Source organism: Balaenoptera physalus (assembly GCF_965194825.1).
Source record: "Balaenoptera physalus genome assembly, chromosome: 6".
NCBI lineage: Eukaryota > Metazoa > Chordata > Mammalia > Artiodactyla > Balaenopteridae > Balaenoptera > Balaenoptera physalus.
Window position 1 is genome coordinate 137864181 of NC_138885.1, and position 23535 is coordinate 137887715.

Below are 23535 nucleotides of genomic sequence, written 5' to 3' on the forward strand. Positions count from 1 at the left end.
AACATGTAGAGACTAAACAACATGCTACTAAAAAAATGAGCCCATGAAGAAACCAAAGATAAAATAAAAAACACCTTGAAATGAATGAAAATAGAAACACAACTTTCCAAAATCTATGGAATGCAGCAAAAGCAGTTCTAAGAGGGAAGTTTATAGCAATACTGGCCTACCTCAAGAAACAAACAAACAAAAGTCTCAAATAAACTACCTAACGTTCCACCTAAAAGATTAGAAAAAGAAGACCAAAGCCCAAAGTTAGTAGAAGGAAGGAAATAATAAAGATCAGAGTGGGAATAAATGAAATAGAGACAAAAAAAAAAAAGAAAAAGAAAAGAAAGAAAGAAAAAGATCAATAAAATACCTGGTTTTTAGAAAAGATAAACAAAATTGATAAACTTTTAGCCAGACTTATCAAGAAAAAAAAAGAAAGAGTAGGCCCAAATTTTTAAAAATTAGAAATGAAAGAGAAGTTACAACTGATATCACAGAAATACAAACCATCATAAGGAAACAGTATGAACAGTTATACAGCAACAAATTGGACAGCCTAGAAGAAATTGATAAATTCCTAGAAACATATAATCTCCAAAACTGAATCATGAAGAAATAGAAAATCTGAGTAGACTAACTGCTAGTAATGAAACTGAATCAATAATCAAAAAACTCCCAACAAACAAAATTCCAGGACTAGATGGCTTCACAGGTGAATTCTATCAAACATTTAAAGAAGAGTTAACACCTATCCTTCTCAAACTCTTCCAAAAAATTGGAGTGGAGGGAACCCTTCCAAACTCATTCTATGAGGTCAGCATTACCCTGATACCAAAACCAAAGACACTATAAAAAGAGAAAATTACCAACCAATATCCCTGATGAACAAAGATGCAAAAATCCTCAACAAAATATTATCAAACGGAATTCAACAATACATTAAAAGGATCATATACCATTATCAAGTGGAATTTATTCCAGGGATGCAAGGATGGTTCAATATCTGCAAATCAATCAACATGAAATATCACATTAACAAAACGAAGGATAAAAATCGCATGATCATCTCAATAAACATCTAGCAGAACAAAATTCAGCATTCTTTCATGATAAAAACTCTCAACAAAATTGGTAGAGAGGGAATGTACCTCAACATATTAAAGGCCATTTATGACAAACCAACAGCTAACACTGTACTCAATGGTAAAAAGCTTTTCCTCTAAGATGTTAGGAACAAGACAAGGATGCCCACTCTCACCATTTCTATTTAACAATAGAATTGGAAGACATAGCATTAAGACAAGAAAAAGAAAGAAAAGGCATCCAAACTGGAAGGGTAGAAGTAAAACTGTCACTATTTACTGATGACATGATACTATATAGAGAAAACCGTGAAGACTCCACCAACAAACTATTAGAAATAATAAATAAAAATTCAGTAAATTTGCAGGATACAAAATTAATATACAGAAATCTGTTGCTTTTCTGTACACTAATAATGAACTATCAGAAAGCAAAAACAAGAAAACAATCCCATTTACAATCAAATCAGAAAGAATAAAATACCTAGGAATAAATGTAACCAAGGAAGTGAAAGACTTGTACTCTGAAAACTATAAGACACTGAAGAAGGAAAATAAAGACTATGCAAATAAATGGAAAACTACCCATGCCCACAGATTGGTAGAATTAATGTTAAAAAGTCCATACTACCCAAATCATTCTACAGATATAATGCAATCCCTATCAAAATACCAATGGAATTTTTCACAGAAATAAAACAATTACAGAATTTGTATTGAACCACAAAAGACCCCAAATAGCCAAGGCAATCTTGAGAAAGAAGAGCAAAGCTAGAGGCATCACACTTCCTGATTTCAAACTATATTACAAAGCTATAATAACCAAAACAGAATGGTACTGGCACAAAAACAGACACTTAGATAGTGAAACAGAATAAAGAGCCCAGAAACAAACCCACTCACACATTGTCAATTAATCTACAACAAGGAAGCAAAAATATATGATGGGGAAAAGACAGCCTCTTCAATAAATGGTGTTGGGAAAACTGGACAGCTACATGCAAAATAATCAAACTAAACCACTATCTCATACCATACAAAAAAATCAATTCAAAATGGATTAAAGACTTGAATGTAAGACCTGAAACCATAAAACCCCTAGAAGAAAACATAGGCAGTACTCTTTGACATCATCATTCTTAGCAATATTTTTATGGGTCTGTCTCCTCAGGCAAAGGCAAGAAAAGCAAAAATAATCAATGGGACTACGTCAAACTAAAAAGCTTTTGCACAGTGAAGGAAACCATCAACAAAGTGAAAAGGCCACCTACTGAATGGGAGAAGATATTTGCAAATGATATGTCTGATAAGGGGTTACTACCCACAATATATAAAGAACTCACACAACACAATATCAAAAAAAAAACAATCTGATTAAAAAATAAGCAGAGGGCTTCAATAGGTATTTTTCCAAAGAAGACAGACAGATGGTCAACAGACACATGAAAAGATGCTCAACATCACTAACAATCAGGGAAATGCAAATCAAAACCACCATGAGATGTCATCTTACACCTGTCAGAATGGCTATCATCAAAAAGACAACATAACATGTGTTGGCAAGGATGTGGAGAGAAGGGAACCCTCAGGCACTGTTGGTGGGAATGGAAATTGGTGCCGCCACTATGGAAAACAGCATGGAGTTTCCTCAAAAAATTAAAAATAGAGCTCTCATACAATCCAGCAATTCCGCTCCTAGGTATTTATAATCCAAAGAAAAGGAAAACACTAATTTGAAAAGATATATGCACCCCAATATTCATAGCAACAATATTTACAATAGCCAAGATATGGCAGTATCTTGTACCCACTGACAGGTGAATGGGTAAAGAAGATGTGGTGTATTTATACCGTGGAACATTACTCAGCCATAAAACAGAATGAAATCTTGCCATTTGCAGCAACATGGATGGACCTAGAGGGTATTATGCTAAGTGAAATAAGTCAGGCAGGGAAAGACAAGTACTGTATGTTTTCACTTATGTGTCGAAGCTAAAACAAAACAAAACAAATATAACAAAACAGAGGCAGACTCACAGATACAGAGAACAAGCAAGTTGTTACCAGAGGATGGGTGGGGAGGGGTAAAATAAGGGAGGGAGACTAAAAGAGGTACAAACTACTAGTTATAAAATAAGTCACAGGGATGTAATGTACAGCACAGAGAATACAGTCAATATTTTATAATAACTTTGTGCAGCGTGTAATCCATAAAAGTATCGAATCACTATGGTGTACACCTAAAACTATTGATAACATAAGACTGTGTAAATCAAGTATACTTCAATAAATAACAGTAAATAAAATTAGGTGTTGTGTAGTATCAGAGAGGGGAAAAGGGAGAGATGGAAACCATAAGGTTAGAACAAGTCTATTTTTAAAAAGAAAACCGGAGAAAAAGATTGGGAAATGCACCAAGTGGAGCTGAGGCAGGGATGCCCCCACAGAAGGCGGGGACCCCCGCAGAAGGCGGGTGGGCAGGAGCTCTGAGTCTGCGGGGGCGGGGGCGGGTAGGGAGAGCAAGTCTTGGACCCAGTGGGGTGGGAGGTAGAACGAAGACCCCCGTAGAAGTGAGAGCCCCCCACTCCTCCTTCACAGGCTGGCAGCCTGAACGCAGCCCCCAGGCTGCAGGGGCCCACGCCAGCCGATTCCTTCTGGACGACATTCTGGAAAAGGCGAGTGTGTAGGGGCGGGAGCCGACACGCACTGCCAGGGGCGGGGGAGACAAGACCATAAGACAGGTGGTGCCGGGACGCGGGCTACCGCGTGGAGAAGATAAAACGGGCCCGTGCTTCCCATTATCAACAAAAATATATTTGGGACGGAATAAGGAGGGAAATGGTGGAAAGCGATGTTTCAAAACAGAGAAGACGGCGGTGTATGACCTGAGGACGCGGCAAACTTTCCCAAAGCAAAGCCGAGTGATGCGAGGGGCGACCACGGCTGCACTGACGTCCAAGCCTGCACAACAAAGACCATGGACACGGGGAAGTGCAGGTCACAGAGTAGAGAAGAAGCTCCTGCTATCAATTTTTAAAAAAGGCAATTTAACAACAACAAAAAATGGGCAAAGATCACACACATGTAATTCACAGACAAGGAATTCCAAAGGGCCAAAAATAAATGTATGGAAAATGCTCAACTTCGCTTGTCATCAAGGAAATGCAAAGAGACCTTCCAAAGCGTCGTGCAGTGTGGTCTCACAGTGGAAGCAATTCCACCCGTCATGTAGGGAGATGCCAACGAAAGCAGAACCCCAGAACAGGAGACGGGGTGGCTTCCCTGCATCTCGGCCAGTTCTTAACAAGCCAGGCCTCACATGAGCGTAACTCGGCATGGACGCCTGTGTGGACACCTGTCCCACCTGGGGGGAGGGGGGTCAGGGGCTCCTTTTATTATTTTGTTGACTTTTTAAAATTTCCACCGTTGCACTAGGTCGGATCCAGGGCCTTGAAGCTCTTATAAGGGGGTGGAGGGTGGTCTCTTCTAAAACAAGAACACAAACCACAAAGGAAACTAAGCTGGGAGCCTCCCCAGGCTCAAGGTCACTCTCTGGACCCCCGAGGAGGAGCGGCAGCGGGCGGGAAGGCAGAGGGGCAGGTGCCCAGCTCCCCAGGCTCCAAGGGCGAGCTGGCGGGGGCTCTGTGGCCTAGAAGGAACCTGAGGTTCCAGGCACTGTGTTTTCTGCATCCTTCCTGGGACCCACCCTGCTCCCCACCCCATCTCTCCAGAGCATAGAACGCTGGCTCTGGGCAGAACGCCAGCACCCCAAATTCCAGGCCCTTTATCTCAACCACCAACATTCCCGGCCAAATGCCACTGCCCTTTCCCCATCCCAAGGCCTCCTCCCAGGCTGTGTCCCTCTCGGGCTCCCCGACTCCCCTTCCCAGCTTCCGGGCTGCTCCCCAGACCTTATCTGGCATCCCTCAGGGCACTACCAACCGGCCTGGTCCCTCCGGCTCAGAGGCTCTGGCCCCCCACCCCCCCACTGTCCCCTCCCCTCATGCCCTGAGGACATGGGCCCCCCTCATAGCATCCTCTTGGCCTGTCCCCCGCCCCCGCTCCTCCCCTGCTCTAAGAGGGGCCCATCCGCCCATCCGCACCCCCGCCCCTTCGCTCCACCGCCTGGACCTCGCCTGCTCCAGGGCACAGCGCCTCAGACACCACCGGCCACTGTCCTGATCACCGACCCCCGGCCCGCACCCCGCACCCCTTCACACTCTCTGCCGTCCTCCCCCACTGCCCTCCTGACCTGCTGCTCTTCCACTGAGTCTGGACCCCGAAGGCCACGGCCGCCACCCTCGCTCTGAGGTCGCCCACGGTCACCCTGGGCCACCTCCCCCCTGCGCCGTCCTGCCCCCCCCCCTCAAGTGCCCCCGGTGTGGGCCTGGGGCGAGGCAGGTGCCAGGGCTCCTCTTACCAGCCTGAGGGAGGACCCGGCGTCCAGGTGGCTGGCCAAGAGGAGCCTGGAGGCGGGGAAGCTGAGAGCAAGGGTCGCAAGGGAGCCAGGGGGCAGCCGGGCACACTCTTGAGCCAGAGGAAGGGTGGGAGTGGCTGGGGGGAGGGAGAAGGCAGGGGTGGGAGCGCCTCAGAGCGCACGCAGCAAACTGACCCCCCAACGGCTGCCCGGCGAGACAGACCCCAGGCAGCCGGCCCTCCACCTACTTGGCAGTGACTGCCTCTCCACACGCGGACACACACCCGCTCCGCAGCTGCCCGGGGCAGGAGAAATCCCACCGCACGGCCCCCCCTTCCTAAGGCTGTGGGCAGTTCGCTCTCCCCTCCCCTCTCCCCTCAACTTCTCGGGACACACAGGACTTGACCCTGAGGCCGCCCCCACCCCCCGTCCACCCACGCGGCTCCAATGACTGCCCACAGCTGACGGGTCCACCCCGGCAGCCCTGCCACGTGCTCCCGGCGCCAGCGTGCGCTTCTCTGCAGCCCCGCCTCCTGCAGGTGCCCAGCACACGCTGAGCATTTCTACATTGAGTTCTGACCCTGCACCCCCTCTCGCCAAAACTTGACCCGTCACTTAGACCCGTCGATCACTGCCTTGTGCAGTGATCCCGTGGCCCTCCCCTCCTGCCCTCGTGGCCCTGATGCCCAGCACAGCCCCTGAGGGACCCAGCGCCAGGCCCTCGGGGCTTCTCCCTCTGGGGCACCGAGGTCCCGGCGAGTCACCAGGCCTCGCACGCCGTGCTCCCTGGCCTCAGCCCACCCCCTGCTGGCAGTCTCACCCCGAGCGCTGCTGCCCCAGCGACCTTGGACGTTCCCCTCCCACCAGCCTCCAGCAGGCGACCGGCAGTCCCAGTGACGCCACGACCCCCCGACGGGGTGGGGCGCACAAGGGAGGGGCGGGCAGGCTCCTCCAGGTCCAGGCCACCGACGGGGGCACAGGTGGGGCCCAGCGTGCGGCCTGGACACAGCCTCCCTAGCTTCCTGGGGCCCGTCTTCCTGCAGCGGGGCCTAAGTGACCAGAACTCCAAGTTCTCAGAGAGCCAAGGGGCCAGCGGCCAGCCCAGCCCACTGCGGCCGGGAGAAGGGAGGTGGGATTTCGGGGCACATCCTCACGCTCAGAGAACAGAAGCAGGCAGAGGGTCTCAGCAACATCACAGAACTTTCTGGAAAGGGAGCTTTGCTTTGCAGGAACCCCTAGCATGGGGCCCCCTTTGCTCCACACGCACTGGCAGTGCCGGGTGCCACCCTGCTCTGAGTCTGTCAAGGGGAAAGCTGACCCCAGGGACAGCCAAGAGCCCAAGCTATCCCTGCGTCTGAAATCCCGACTGGCGGCTGCCCAAGGCACTCGGGACCTGAGGGCGTGGCCACTGGCCTGGCTGTATCCCTGCTCTGGTCGGAGTCTCCGTGGACGGCAACGTGGGAGGGGAACAGGCGGCACGAAAGAGGGGTCCATGAGGCACAGCCTCCCAGACACCGCAGGGACCACCAAGGGCAAGGTGAGAGGTGATGGGTTCCCGTATATTCTGGAGACGCAGCTGAATTTCCGGGTGAGGGAGGGACGGAGAGGCCAGCGCTGGGCCCGTGGCCTGAGAGTGGCGGTGATGGGGAGATGCTTCACCACACAAGTGAAAATACACAGAGGCACAGCATCTATTAAATAGACCAATGGAACAGAGAGGTAAGATTTAAGCTGGGACGACTAACTGTAGCGCAACAACTGTAGAATGGAATGCCGCGTATCCTTTTAAGAAATCAGTGGCTGAAAGCCTTCCCTTAAAGTCACAGGTGGCCTGCCACTGCCACGTCATCCAGCACCACTGCAGCACCGGCCAGTGTGCCGGGGAAGGGATAGACAGCCACAGACGCCGGGGAGGGACGGACCCAGGCATCGCCATCTCCAGAGCCCGTGGCCGACCACCCAGAGGCTGGGGACAAGCAGTAGCCGAGCTGCCCGATCTCGTCCATGGTGTGGGCACAGATCATGTGTAAGACGAACGCTGGGGCCTGCGGGCTGGGTCCCCCGTGGACGGTACTGAGGCACTGTTGTGGCACCTGCGGTTCAGCTTGGCACACAGTTCCTTGTGGAGGCCGGCAGCTGTGGCCCTCCCCCACACAGCAGCTCTCCCTCCTGGAATGTGGGCCCCCCCAGGGCAGGGACCCGGTGCCCTTGTCCTCTGCGGTGTCCTGGGTGCCCAGAGCATGCTGGGCAGCGGGGAGGCACTCATTCACGTGTTGGCCCAGAAAGGAGTGGACATCGCAGCACCCATCTGGGGGCGGGAGGGAGGGAGTGAACCACGTTTGGGGGAGGGCGGTCCAGCCAGAGGGTGGAGCCAAGCGCCAGGGGGTGAGCGCCAGGGTGGGTGTGGTGACGCAGTGGGGCCAGAGGCGCGAGGGCTCTGAGGGCATGCGGGTGGAGGGCCGTACTTTGAAGGCGGAGCTGAGCAGGTTTGCTGAAGATCTGACGTGAGGTGTGAAAGAGGTTGCCGGTGATTCCTTTGTAATGGAAAATATCAAACTCAACAGCAACATACTGTTGCCTAGAAAACAACATACAGGAGATGCTGTCTCCCAATCAAACTAAACACTGAAAATAATTACAAAGTCCCAGCAAGACATTCTTGAACCTGACAATTTACAATTCATCTGATATGGACAACAGCTAGTGCATTTCAGAGGGAACAGAAGCCTGGTGGGATTGTCCCGGGGACCGTGGAGCCAGCAGCCTGGAGCACCCAGGAGCACGTGTGCCCGGGCAGCAAACAGAAGTGGACACTCGATCACCATTAATCCGGGGGGAGAGGTCCAGCTAGGCGGCTCTCGGGTCCTGCACAAAAACGAATTCTAGGCTGATTATAAAATTCCAGGTAAAACCATAGTGCAAGAAAATCGTTTGTAAAATCTGGGCACACCCTTGTATAATCTCATCCAGGGTTGCTCCCTAAGCAGGCCAGCAAACCGGACCCTGAAGGACAGAACAGACGGCGTGAACAAGAGAGTAGAAAATTCCACGTGGCCAAGTTCAACTGGGAGAAGGCCCTTTCCACAGGAGAGGGAGAGGGGATGTGCTTTAGGAAGAGTCCTCACAAGTCGGGGAGAGCAAAGCTCTCCAGTGAAAGCAGGGCAAGAGGAAGGACAAATGTTGAATCGGAAGCGTGGAAGTGTGCTCACACTGGTACAAGCCTTCCCCAGGGGACCGGACAGGGCGACAGTGCCAGAGCCCGTGACTGATGGTGCGGTGTGGGGACACGCGCGGTGACCTCCCAGAACGCAAAACTAAAGGTGTGAAGAGTTAACGCCCGTGAATTTAGACAAAGGGAAAGATAGGCCAACGGTGTGCGTGCAGCACCCTCTCACAGGTGAACGGTGAACCCAAACGCCCTTCACAGGGGCATCGGGCAGACATGCTCGGGTTCCCGCGTGGAAGTGACAGGACCGCGCGGTGCTCTGGAAAGGCAGGTTAAGGTCGCAAAGTTAACCTTTGTTTTAATTAACGTAAATGGACGGAGTGCATGAAAAAGCACATGTGTGCATGGGGCGCTTGAGGACATACACGCATGTATGCATGCGTGCACAGATGAAAATCTAAACATGTTCAGGATAGTTATACTTGAGTAGGCTAGGATGCTTTACGCTGATTTCATCTTGCATAACCAGAATGAAACGAACTATTTTCATTTGGGGAAAATGATGTTGCAGGTAAGTATTTAGTAGCATAGAGAGATGTTTGTGGCCTAGTTTAGAACACGACCGTGCTCCCACTTTAGATACTCATGTGCGTCTGTGCTGTGTGCACGTGTGTTGTGTGTGTGGTGTCTGTAGACACATAGATGAAATCGGAAGGACACACACCACAGTGCCAACCGTGGTAATTTCCGGGTGTCAGGATAATCGCCATTCACTATTTCTTACTTTTGTGTATCCATATTCTCTAACTTTTCTACGAGTCCTTGTTAGGACGTTTTCCTTCTGGCAGATGCAGTGGGAGGCGGCCACACCCCCACCCCTCCCCCCTCCCCAGGAAGGCCCTCCACTGCCATGTTACGTGTCCCCCCGGGGGGCCTGCAGCCACAACTAGCCGAGGCTGCTACAAAGGCCCAGCCCCCAGCCTCCATGGAGAGCCCCTCTGAAAAGCCAGCCCAGCTCCAGAGCAACACACAAGGTCATTTCTCACTCTGCCCACAGGCCTTCCTCTCCCCTGACAGGAGCATCGGTCGGGACGGCCCCCAGCAAACTTCCCACATAGGGAGCCCCGTCTCCAACAAGAGGCTATGGAAGTCAAGCAAAACCCCCATGGCTGCAGGTGCCGCCTTGACCAGCAAAAAGCCTGCCTGGTTGGGGACCTCACCTGCTAGGCTCCAACCCTGACTCCCTGCCAACTGCCGCGCCCCGCCCCGCCCCCCTCCCCGAGGTTCTGCTCTCAGCAGCAAGCCCCCCTGCCGCCACCTCCTCCCTGGAAGCACCACCACCTTCTTGCCCTCACTTCTCACCACCCCCCTCCCCCCACCCCCTCCACGAGAGCAGACGCACCACCCAGGGGCCCACTCTCCTCACGCTGTGCTCCTGGCTCACGGTCACCCTCTAGTTCCTCCTCCGTCTCAGTCCACATCCAGCAGCCCCCCTAGAACACCCCTGGCAAAGCAGACACTCAGTAAACGCACGTGGAAGAAATGAACGCGCTGGACACCAGCGGACAGCCTGGAGCCCGTGGGCAGAAACGTGAGACACCCAGCCTGTCCCTTCTGAGCCCGGTGGGTCCCCCATCCCGGCGGTGATCTCTAGAGCGCGCTCCAGCCGCACCCTCCGGCCCTCCTCCTCTCCTGACAGACGGCGCAGGCCCACGGGGCCCAGTGAGATCGCCAGCGCGGACGTGGAGCCCCTGGCCTGGGTAGGGGCAGAGAGGGTTAAAAACAGCCCCACGGGGGCCGCTTTACTGGGGGTCAGGAGGGAGACCTTGCTACGCACAGCACTGCAGGCACAGACCCCCCGCCCTCGATTCCTTGGGGCCAGGAGCCCAGAAGCGACCCCAAGGTGCAGCTGCCAGCAGGGGAGAACAGGCAGCCCGGCCCCCACAGCCTGGGCACCAAGCGCGGCTCCGCTACTGAGATCCTTCCACCCTCCAGCCCTCGCCCTTCCGGTGGGCCCTGCACCAGGAACTGGCAGGGGGAGGAGAAGGTGAGGGGCCTGGGCCGTCCCCCGGGGGCCCAGACGCCCTCGAGGGCCGGCACTGCTGCTCCCAGCGCGGTACTCTGCTCCCCACCGCAGCGCCAGGTGACCAGAGCCCGACGTGGGGCGAGGGCTGCACAGGCGTGCCGTGCTCCGTGCGCGCACGTGTGTGGGTTACACGGCAAGGACTCCCTGTGCGCTGTGATCGCTCCTCAAAGAGGACCCAGCCCCCGGTGCTGTGAGCAGATCCAGGGTGCACCCCACAGGGGCCTGTTATCAAAAGACCCACTACACAGGGGGGAAACGGAGGTGACACTGGCTGTCAGAGCTTCAGGGCCACAGGCCCGAGGGCAGGGTTCAGCCCAGCCTCTCCGGTGGAACCGAGGACAGGTTCTGAGAAAGAGCAGACATCGCCTGCCCCTCTCCCTGGCCCCCAACAGGCCCGGGCCGCCCGGCCACGTCCCAGCTTCTGCACACAGCCCTGCTCACCACCGGCCTCACCAGGAGCAAAGGGCCGGGGAGAGTCACTACCCACGCACCCTCAGCTCTCCTCGCGGCCCACCAGAGGTGGGTGGGGAGGGTGGGAGAGGAGGGTGCTTCTAGAAGCAGACTCCTGCTGCGACAGACACCCGGGAGAGCGGGCTAGGAGGAAACTTCCAGAAGCAGCCCCAAGGCCAAGTGCCCTGTGGTCCGGGGGAGCCATTGTCTACCAGGGCCGTCCGGTGTCAGCAGAGCCCCCAGGTGTCCAGCGGAGCCCCCGGTGTCACGTCACACCTCCAGGGAGCCACGGGCACACTAAGCGTGGCGTTGCCACCTTACACGGGGACAGTGCCCTCCCTGTCCCCACACAGACCCATCTGGAAATTCTGCAAAGTGGCTTGAATTTGAGCAATTTCAGAGGATGATGAGGGATGCTTGCCCGGCCACCCTGCAGGCCGGTGCCTGTGTCCCAGGAGCAGCCCGGCCCGGCGCCCGGACTCACCGATGGCCATCAGTGAGTGGCAGTCCCTCCTGTGGAAGTCGCTCCAGGCTTTGGTCTCGCAGTATTCGCTGCAGGTCAGGATCCCGTAGCAGCGGGTGCAGGGCGTGAGGCGCACCCCAATGCAGCGGCCACACTCGTAGCAGAACTTGAAGAAGGGAATCCTGCCGGGGAGCCACGTGGGCCGTCGGGAGGCACCCGTCACCTGTGCCCGAGGCCCGGAGCCCCGGGGCCTGCCCTGTGTCCAGTGCGGTGCTACTGGGAACAGGAAACAAGGCCCGTGCCCTGGAAGCCATCCGGGTGCTGGCCAGCCCGACTGGGCAGGAGACGACACCACACCATTAGGGGACCCGCACCACAGCGTGGGAGTGGGGGGCAGTCTGCAGTGGGGGGAGCAGCCTCCTAGCGGGCGCGCCTCGGGAGTGGGCCTGGCACGCCTGCGTCAGGAGGACGGTGAGCCCGGTGGGTGTGCCTCCCCCGCGCCCAGCCCACCCCCGTCCACCAGGGTTTAGTGGGAGGGCGCCGTCCAGGACGCCCACCGCCCGCAGCAGGGCCAGGCCTCTCAAGAGCCGCGCTGTCCGGGGCAGTGGGGGTCGGGGCCGGCCTGGCAGCACGCCCAGCCCACCACCACCCTCGGCCACTCACTGCCCCTGCTCGTCCAAGTCCAGCCCCTCGGGCAGGCCGGTGCCCTTCCGCTTCAGCCGGCGACAGGGGGCCAGCTCCGCTGCACCGGGAGACCGCGTTAGCCCCCGTGGGCCCTCCTGGTCACGCGTGACGCCACCTGCGGAGGGGGCTCTGAGCTGCCCACCTCGACCACCCTCCTGTGGTGGGCCCACCCCTGGCTGTGCGGCAAGGCAGGCAGGCGCCCCAAGCCTTGGACAACCCCCGAGCAGGTCCGAGGGCGCAGAGCGGGGCTCGGTGCTGGCGGGCGTCCCTCTGCCCCTGCATCCTTGCCCTAGGATCTGCGGCCTCCTGGCCACCGGCCCCGGCTCTGTGTCCGCTCACCACGCCTTGAAAGGCCACCGGGCAGCGCCAGGTTCTCTCTGGCCTTGCCCGGCTCACACCCCTCTCTGGAGGGGAGACTCTTGGCTCTGCTCTCTGGCCACTGGTGGCAGGATGCACAGCGGGCTGGGGGACAGGAGGGCAGCGAGCCCCCGACAATAATCACCTGCGGCTCAACCACGTCCCTCCACCTTCCTGTCCTTAAACAACACGTAGTCCTTCCAAGGAAGGTCACCTATCCTCCGCTTCGCCAGCACCCCTGAAGATGCAGGAACTTCACAAAGAAACACCTGCTGGCGAGTAGAGATGAGTAGAGAAGGTGGGAGCCCCTCATCACCCCCCCAACCGCTGTGCCCACCAGCACCCAGAGCCACTTCCCACGCTGCTCTGGGGACTAGGACGTGGGTCAGGAAGCCAGCTGTGTGACGAAGTGTGCAGGGCCAAAGCCACCGTCCTGAAGACCACATGGCACCAGGGCGATGCTTCTGGGAGGGCTGACAATAAAGCAGAACTTAAAAGTGGATCTGATGGCACCTCGGTGTCACAAATCACCTCTTTAAAAGGAAACAGGGAAATGACAAGAGGGCATGTCTGTTTGTTAGCGTGCTGGGACTCTTTTGTGAACAGCTTTGTTGAGACCTAATTCATATTCCATCCGATACACCCATTTAAATGTGCACAATCCAATGGCTTTTAGTACATTCACAGCTGTGCAACCATCACCACAATCAATTTTAGAACACTTTCATCCTCCAAAACGGTTCCAGCCCGACAGCCTTCATGCCCCGATTCCCCTACCCCTCCATCTCTAAGCAACCACTCATCTACTTTGTCTCTGTGTATTTTCCTGTCTGGACATTTCATATAAATGGAATCATATAATATATGGTCTTTCACGACTATTTTGCTTACTATAATGTTTTCAAGGTTCATCCATGTTGTAGCATGTTTCAGTACTACATTCCTTTTTATGGATGAATAATATTCCATTGTATGGTAGACCACAATTCGTTTATCCATTCATCAACTGATGGATACTTGGGTTGTTTCCATTCTTCGGCTTTTATGAATCATGCTGCTATAAATCTCCGTGTGGACATATGTTTTCATGTTTCTTGAGTATATACCTAGGAGTGGAATTGCTGGGTCGTATGGTAATTCGATGTTTAACATTAGAGGAACTGTCAACTGTTCTCCACAGCAGCTGCACAATTTTGCATTCCCACCAGCAGCGCACGAGGGTTCCACCGTCTCCACATCCTCACCAACACTTATTATTGACTTCGACTATAGCCATCCTAGTGATTGTGAAGTGATATCTCTTATCTCCCTAATGGCTAATGATATTGCACATCTTTTCATGTGTTTGTTCGCCATTTGTGTATCTTTCTTAGTAGAAATTTCTATTCATACTCTTTGTCCATTTCTTAATTTGGTTGTTTGTCTTTATTATTAAGTTGTAAGATTTTAAAATTTATCCTAACTACATACAAGTCCCTTATGAGATATATGATTTTCAAAACATCTCCCATACTATGGGTTATGTTTCGTTTTCTTCATAGTATACTTTAAAGAACAAAAGTTTTTAATTTTGATTTATTTTTTTCTTTCCTTGCTTATATCTAGGAATCCATTGCCAAATCCAAGGATATGAAGATTTATCCCTGTATTTTCTTCTCAAAGTTTTATAGTTTAAGCTCTTACATTTAGCTCTTCAATCCAAATTGAATTAATTTTTGTATGTGGTGTGAGGTCAGGTCAAATTTCACTCTTTTGTGTGTGGATCACCAGTAGTCCCAGCACCGTTTGTTGAAAAGACTGTTCTTACTCTCATTAAAAAGTCTTGGCACCGTTGTTGAAAATCGGTTGACATAGACACATGGGTTTATTTCTGGGATCTATTCTACTCCATTGTTTCTATATGTCTATCTTTAGGCCAGTATCATGCTATCTTGATTACCATTGTTTTGCAGTAAGTTTGAAATTGGAAAGTCAGAGTCCTTCAGCTTTGTTCTTTTTCAAGATGGTTATGGCTATTCTGGGACCCCTGCAATTCCATATTAACTTTAAAATCAGTTTCTCAATTTGTACAAAGAAGTCAGTTGGGATTCTGATAGGGAGATGAGATGTCTTTCCATTTATTGGGGCCTCCTCTAATTTCTTCAACAATGTTTTGTGGTTTTAAGAGTATAAATTTTACACTGTTTTTGTTAAATGTATTCATAAGTATTTTATTCTTATTGATGCCATTGTAAATGGAATTGTTTTTTAAATTTCACTTTTGGTTTGTTCACTGCAACTGTATAGAAATACTATTGATTTTTGTATGTTGATCTTATATCCTGCAACCTTACTGAATGTATTTATTAGTTTTAATAGTGTAGTAGTTTTATTTTTAGATTAATATTACTATTTTTATATGTAGTCAAAATAGTTTAATACTAGTTTGTTAGTTTTAAAAGTGGTTTCCTAAGGTTTTCAATCTGTAAGATGATATCTGCAAATAGAGTTTAACTTTTTCCTTTCCAACCTGAATGCCTTTTATTTATTTTTCTTGCCTAATTACACTGGCTAACAACGCCAATACAAAATTATATAGAAATGGTGAGAGAAGACATTCTTGTCTTCTTCCTGATCTTAGGGAGAAAGTATCTAGTCTTTCATCATTGAGTTTGATGTTAACTATGGGGTTTTTTGCAGGTGCCCCTTATTGGGTTAAGGAAAGGCCCTTCTATTCTTTGTTGTGTGTTTTTATCATGAAAGGCTGTTGGATTTTTTACATCAAATGTTTTTTCAACATCAATTGAAATGGTTTTTTCTTTCATTTCTAATAATGTACTGTATTACATTTATTATTTTGTTGTTTAACCACCCTTGCATTTCTGGAGTAAATCCCACTTGGTCATGTCAGATATTCAATAGTTCTTTTGACATGACGCTGAATTTGGTTTGCTAGTATTTTGTTGAAGCTTTTTGCATTTATATTCATAAAGGATATTTGTCTGTAGTTTTCTCATAATGTCATTGTCCAGCTTTGTAATCAGAGTAATGCTGGCTTCATAAAATAAGTTAGGAGGTGCTCCCTTTAATTTTTGAAAGAATTTGAAAAGGATTGGTATTAATTCTGCTTTAAATGTTTGGTATAATTTACCAGCCATCTGTGCCTGAGCTTTTCTTTGTTGGGAGGTTTTTTATTACTTATTCAATCTTTTTAGTTGTTATAAGTCTGTGCAGATTTTGTATTTCCTCTTTAATCAGTTGTGGTAGATCATGTGTTTTCAGCAATTTGTCCATTTCATCTCAGTGATCCAATTTTTGTCATAAAATTGTTCATAGTATTCTCTCATAATCCTTTTCATTTCTATAAGTTTGGTAGTAATGTCCTCTCTTTTACTTCTGATTTTAGTAAATTGGGTCTTCACTTTTTCCTGGTCAGTGCAGCCAGATATGTCAGTTTTGCTGATTTTTTTCAATGAACCACCTTTTGGATTTATTGATTTTCTGTTGTTTTTCTGTTCTCTACTTCATTAATGTTTGCTCTAACAGACACACATTTATCTGGCTAGCTAACTAGCTTACTTTATGTTAGTGTGCTATTCTTCCACCAATGTTTTAAGCAGGAAGGTTAGGTTACTGATTTGAGATTTTTTTTTTTCTTTTTAATATAGGCATTTACAGCTATAAACTTCCCTATAATCACTGCTTTAGCTGCATTCCATAAGTTTTGGTATGTTGTGTCTTCTTTTGCATTCATATCAAAGCATTTTCTAATTTCCCTTTTGATTTCTTCTTTGACCCCCTGGTTATTTAGGAGTGTGTTTTATGTGATTTCTCCAAACTTCTTTCTGTTATTCATTTCTAATTTCATTCCACTGTGGCCAGAGTACATAATTTGTATTATTTCTATCCCTACAAATTTATTAAGAGTTTTGTGGGTTTATGACCTAGCATATCATCTGTCCTGAACAATGTCCCAAGTGCACTTGAGAACAATACATATTCTGTTGTTGGGTAGGTAGAATGTTCCATAAATATGTTGGGTCTCATAGTCTAATAGTATTGTTCAATCTTCTGTTTCCTTATGATCTTGTGCCCAGTTTTTCCATCAACTATTGAAAGTGGGGGATTGACATCTCCAATTATTTTATTGTTGGATTATCTGTATCTCCCTTCATTTCTGTCTGATTTTGCTTCGTGTATCTGGGTGTCTGCCATTAGGTGCATATAGGTTTATAATTATTTTATCTTGCTGATTAATTGACTTTTATCATTTTTAAATGTCCCTCTTTATCATCAGTAATTTTTTTTGTTTTAAAGTCCATTTTTTCCTAATATTAGTATAGCCATTCCAGCTTTCTTGTGGTTATTTCCATGATATATGATTTTTTATCCTGTTACTTTCAATCTGTTTTTATTGTTGACTCTAAAATACATCTCCTGTAGACAGCATATAGATGAGCCTTTTTTATTTTTATTCAGTCTGACAGTTTCTGCCTCTGGACTGGATTATTTAGTCCATTCACACTTGTTATTATTGATATGGTTGAATTTGCATTTGCCATTTTACATTTTGTTTTCTATGTGTCTCATAATATTTTTGTTCCTCTGCTCCTCCTTTATTTACTTTTTTGCATTAAGTGAATACTTTTTAATGTAACTTTTACTTTCTTCATTAATTTCAAACTATACTTTTGTTATTTCCTTAGTGGTTGCTTTAGGGTTTACCATATGAATCTTATCAATATCAGCTTCAGATCCATATTAAGTTAATCACAGTGAGATATAAAAGAGTAACTCCTATATAGCTCTGGCCTCTTTCCTCCCTTTTTGTGACATTATTGTTGTACATATTACATCTGTAAATGTTACAAACCCAATCTTACAGTGTTATGATTAGTTATATAATTTTGTGTACACTAAAGAAGCTGAAAAAAGCATGTATTTATAGCTTTTGCTATATTAAACTTATTATTTATCATTTCTGGGTCTTTCTATTTCTTCTTCTCAATTTGAGCTGCCATCTGGAGTCATTTCTTACTACAATACATCTTTCCTCCTACCCACCTCCTTTGTACTGTTATTGGCAAATATATTGCATTTCCATATGTTATGGGCTCAGTAATACACACACATCTATAAATATATATTAATATATATGCACACATTATATATAAAATTCATACATATATACTTATACTAATTTTTATATAAATTGCTTATATATAAATTAGTATGCAAATTGCTTTTTAAATCTGTTAAGAAAAATACACATTCATTTTTACAATGACTTTTGCCAGTGCTCTTTGTTCATGTGGATTTGATTTCCATCTGGAGTCACTTGCTTTAATATTTCCTGTGAAGCAGGACTACTAGTAACAAATTCTTATGGGTTTTGTCTTTCTGGGAATGCCTTTATTTCACCCTCATTTTTTAAGTTAGCTTTGCTTTGCTGGATATAGGATTCTTGGTTGACGTTTATCTCTTTGAGAACTCGGACTATAACATCCCACTACCTTCTGGTCTCCATTGCTTCTGATGATAAGCCAACTGCTAATTTTATTGGGGTTCCCTTGTAAGTGATAAATCATTTAACTGTCAGCATTTCCCTTGTAAGTGATGACTCATTCAGCTGTCAGCTGTTTGTGGGTCTCTTTGTGTTTATCCTATTGGAAGTTCATTAAGCTTCTTGGATATATAGATTGATGTTTTTCAATAAATTGGAGATGTTTTCATCCACCATATCTTTGACTACTTTTCCTGCTCCTTTCTCTCCCATCGCTGCTTCTGGTACTCCAGTTATGCATATATCGATGTGCTTGGTGGCGCCCGCTTTTCTACGGGGACCTGTTCATTTCTCATCATCATTCTCCCTCTCTGGGGCTGGTTACTGTTATTTGCTCAGTGGCCAGCTGGGTTAACGCTGTGACATCTACATCCTCCCTGCAGCGTGAAGCTTCTGATGCTGCTCCACACAAGGTGCAGCTGCGTGGGTATGCCCACAGTCACCCAGGACTGACTGTGGTTTGGGCAGGGCTCTGTCTCCTTCCTGGAGCACACCCAGATGTTTAGTTCCATTGACTGCTGACTGATTCTTCTACTGTTTACAACAGTGCTCTTGGGCATAAATTGCTTCACAGACTGGTTCAATCAAACTAGGGCTCATTGAAGGCACAGTTCCCAAGGTCAGTATTTGAGATTTGCTCTGACCACAGGAGGGCTCCTCCCAGCTGCCTCTTTCCTGGTTTCTTTGGCAACCAGCCAGATTACAGTTTAGTCTTTATCTCTAATGAATCCACAGTCTCCTTAACAACTGCCTTTGCCACAACCTCCACTGATTCTGAGAGTACCATTAGGCTTGAATGTCTCCATGCTTTATTGCCAATGAGGTAATTTCCTTTGAGGTGAGGTTCAGTGCTCTCTGTTTTATGGTGTGCTTCTCCCTTGGGTAGATCTCTGAGCCATGGCTCTGGCGCTGTGCTGGGGACAATGGTGGGGACAACAGCACACTTTCCTCTTAGTGACACTCCCACTTTAGGACCTGAGCAGTCAGTGGAGGTCAGGGATGATAGCCTGCGGTCTTCTGAGCTTGCCTCTCCCAGCATGAAACCTCTGCCTTACTAGCTGGGGCAACAGCGATCAGAGCCCCAGTATTCTCAGTGGTACCACATTGAAGGTTGAGCCTCTGTCCCATAAATTGGGGGCTGAGCATAAAAATGAAGCCCCACTCCCTGGACATACCAAAGTCAGGTGGCTGGGGACAGGATGAGAATTGCTGACATCTACCCTTCCCAGAAAGACAGCCCTTATATTCAGAGCTGAGGGGAAAGGGAGATCTGAATACCACAGATTCTCCGTTCTTACCAAATTTGATTTTCTTCAATAAATGTTATGCTCTATGATCTTTAGACCATTTACCAAGACTTTAAATGGTTGGATTTTTAAATTATCATAATTTTCAACAGTCTTGCTTGGAAGTGGGTCTGTGGACCACCTCATGCTGTCATGCCAGAAGTAGAAACTATATACCTATTGTTTTATATAATTGCTATTTCAATAAGATAAGGAAAGGCAAGAAATATTATTTATACTGTCTTTTATAATAACGCTTGCTGGTGCTCTGTGTTCGTGTAAACAGAAATTTTCACCTGATCACTTGCTTTCAGAACACCTTTAGTATTTCTTGTAAGGCCAGACTACTAGCGGGTTTTGTTTACCTGGGAATGCCTTTATTTCATCTTCATCTTTGAAAGTTACCTTTTCTGGACATAGGATTCTCAGTTGGCTGCTTTCAACCTGAAGATCTTCCTTTAGAATCTCTTTTAAGGCAAGTCTGCTAGCAATAAATTCTCTCAGCTTTTGTTTAACTGGGAATGTTTTTATTTTGCCATCATTTTTAAAAGATAGTTTTGCTGGATTTAAGAATTTTGGTTGAATTTTTTTTTTTTTTTTTTTTTTAGCACTTTGAATGTCATCCCACTATCTTCCAGCCTCTAAGTCAACAATTAATCTCATGGGATCCTCTCGTATGTAATGAGTCATTTTTCTCTTCTTGCTCCCAAGATTTTCTCATGGGCCTTGGATTTCTGCAATTTTACTATAATGTGTCTGTTTGTGGATCTCTCTGCATTTATCCTATTTGGAATTCCTTTGTCTTCTAAGATGTATAGATCAACATTTTCAGCACATTTGTGAAGTTTTCAGCCACTAATTCTTCAAATATTCTTCATTCTCTCTCTCTCCCTCCCCCCACCCCAGTCCCATCCCCCCCTCCCCACAATCCCATCACACATATGCTGATGTGCTTGGTGCTGTCTCACATTCCTTGAGGTTCTGTTCATTTTTCCTCACTCTTTTTTTCTCTCTCTTCTTCTGATTGCATCATCTCTATCAATCTATCTTCAAGTTTGCTGATTCCTTTTTTCTGTCACTGCTGTGCCCCTCTTAGTAAAGTTTTCATTTTGGTGACTGTACTGATTCTGAATTCCAGAATTTCTGCTTGGCTCTTCTTAAAATAATTTCTATGTATCTCCTTATGAATGTTCTCTGCCTGAGAGGTTGTCATCATACCTTCCTTGACCTCTTGAACTGTGGCTTCCTTAGTTCTCTGAACATACTTTAAATGGCTCCTTTGAAGTCTTTCTCTGTTAAATCTGACATCTGGGTGCTCTCAGTTTGTTGTTTATCTCTTTTTTTTTTTTTTTTAATCTTTCCAATGTATGCATCATATTTTCCCATTTCTTTGCATGTCTCGTAATTATGGGTTGAAGACAACGATTTAGATAATATACTGTAGCCACTCCAGGCACTGGTGCTCCCGCAGTGCTGGGCTTGTTATTGTTATTTGCTTATTTGCTTACTGACTGGCTGAAATATTTTTGTGTCTGTCCTCCCCCCACCCCCTGCAGTGTGAAGCTTCAGCTGTTGCCCCTGACAGGGTGGAGGGTCACTCACAGCCACCCTGGATGACAGTGGTTTGGGCAGGGCTTCCTTTGACCATCTCTTTTCATGACCACACCATATATTAGCGCCATGGATTTCAAGCTATTGCTCTATTACTTTCAAAAATGTCACGGGATGTAAATTCCTCCTCAGTCTGATCCAGTCAAATGAAGGCTCTGTGAAGAGACGGTCCCTGAGGTTTGTTGAGGCTTGCTCTGGCCTCTGCAAGCCTCCCCTCTGCTCCCTTTTCCCCAGTTTTCTCTGGCTACCAGCCAGCCTCTAGTATACCCTCGGTCTCCAAGAACCTACCAATCTGCCTCCGTTGCCTTTCACCGGTGGGCTTTCGCTACTCCATGCTGCATGGGAAATGAAGTGAGGCACCAGGCGGGGGACGGCCCATCTGCTGCCCACATTCATTCCATTTGTATGATTTGGGGGGGCCTATCAGAGTCCACCCAACTGAAAAAAGATGCCACGTTGCAGACCATTTGTGTGGAACTGTAAGGAGAATCCAACCCCCCGGGGGCTCCTCAGGTTCGCCCGCAGGGGAGAGGGTTTCTGTCCGCTCCCAGGAGGGCGCAGCTTTGGAGGACCCTCTCCATCCTTCCTCCACACAGAGCCGGAGCCTCATCTGACCAGCCAGACTGACGCGCTCGGGCCCGTTCCTCAGAGGCAGCTGACGCGTGTAAAGCCGCTGCTCTTGGCCTACACGCCCTCTCGTCCTCCTGGCCTCTCTGGTTCAGGAGCTGCCATGGCTGCAGGAGCATCTGCTCGGTGGACCCAGACGTCCCCCCAGGCAGTGACGAAGCTGATGCTCTACCTGCTGGGGTCCCCCTGCACGGCGAGGACCTGGGGCCAGGAGGACCGGTCAGTGGGCCCCAACCTACCACAGCTGGGAACGTGGGCTGTCTGACCACTGGACACCACAGCGTTGGGTAAAGGAGGAACTAGCCAAGGACTAAAGAAACAGATGCTGAACAAAAGTCAGCGCTTGGGTCATCGGGGTCACGACGCCATGCATTCTTCGGCAGAAGCTCAGCACAGGCTCAGGTCCCGGCCTCTGTCCTCACATGAGGTCTGGAGGCTCCTCCGAGCTGGGGGCGCATTCCAGGTGGGACTGGGCTGGGGGCCCAGAAGCTCTGCCTCTGCCTGCAGCTGCTCCTGCTGCCCCCTCCCTGCCCCCACCGCTCCCCAAGCTCCATCCCAAGACCCCCGCTCACCTCCCTGCCCCGCTCTCCCCTGAACTAGGGAGACTAAGTGCAGGAGGTGAGGGGCTGGGCGAGGCTCCCCAGCCTTGGGCACCAAAACCAGGTGAACCGGGGCCCCAGAGGCAGAACCAAGCCTGGAAGAGAGAGGGGCAGAGCCGGGACCCTACACAGCCCCTAGGAGGTTGTGCCAGCCAGCGCCTGCTTCCCAGAAGAGCTTCAGTGCCAGGTGTCCTGCCCTCTGATGCTTTTCCAACCCCCCCAAATGCACACACCCCTACGGTGCCTCCAGACGGTTTTTATTATCTGCAAGCAAAAGATGCACTTAAGTCTCCACTGAACCACACAACCCTGCAAGCAGGGCAGAATCCTCCACCAGCGCATGTGCAGCTGGCAGGGATGCAACACATTGTTGGGAAGCCTTCAGAAGCCAGCTTCCCACTGGGCGAGGCGCACTAAGCCCCCAGGCCACAGCACACCCCCAGGTTTGCCACACGCATGGCTGCTCCACCTCCCGGGGATGCCAGGTGGCGCCAACAGCTTCTGCCACGGGCCCCTCAGAGTCCCCACTGAGGAGGTCCTGACACCGCCTGCTGCAGCGGTGCAAAAGTGCACTTTCACTTTTAGAAAGATCCATTTTTTCTGTTTGAGCTTAAATACAAGGCAATTTCATCAATACAAATATACAACTCTCGACAGTAATTCGCAATTTTTAAAAATTTGCCTAGAATAAGAATTTATCTTCTGAAGTCACAGTTTCCCGAGCTGCAGCCTGTGGACACCCAGGCGAACCTCGGACGTGATCTCAGAAGTCTCTCTGCGTGTTTCTCAAATAGGAAGGACATTTGCCTAGCATCCTTCCCATCGGTGGATCTACAAGTTCACAGCACGTGCCTCTTAGGAGGAGAGAGACAGGTCATGGTTGGCTGAACCGGGGGAGGAGAGGGGAGCTACTTACCTCGGGAGCTAGTTACCTCGCCCGTGGGCCAAGAGAATTCTCCGCATCCCAGCTTCACCTCCAGCCCGAGCTCTCCTGGGTAGACACAGCCGTCCTGCCACTCCTGCACACCCCGGATGAGCTCGATGTAGGCCTCCTTCAGGTCCTGCTCCCTAAGGAGACCCTCGGGCTCCTCCTTTTCCCCCTCTGGGGCCTCCGGGATGAATCTAGGAAGACGAAGAGCAGGGGGAGGGGAGACCGATGCTGGCTGAAGGTCTT

The 23535-nt window shown here is 49.0% G+C and overlaps 1 protein-coding gene across 11 annotated transcripts in view; it reads right to left on the bottom strand.

The window, feature by feature from the left end:
• ANKMY1 (ankyrin repeat and MYND domain containing 1) overlaps window positions 1-23535 on the bottom strand; it is a 53028-nt gene that overhangs the window by 21680 nt on the left and 7813 nt on the right. For 7 of the 11 annotated variants that reach the window (XM_082465301.1, XM_082465306.1, XM_082465307.1 and 4 more), the window contains 2 exons: window positions 23294-23483; window positions 11677-11837 (listed from right to left, as the gene is read on the bottom strand). The exons of 1 other annotated variant lie outside the window; for it this stretch is intronic. In XM_082465301.1, the coding sequence (XP_082321427.1) occupies window positions 11677-11837; window positions 23294-23483 (351 nt within the window). 3 more of the 11 variants (XM_082465305.1, XM_082465304.1, XM_082465303.1) reach the window with 3 other exon arrangements.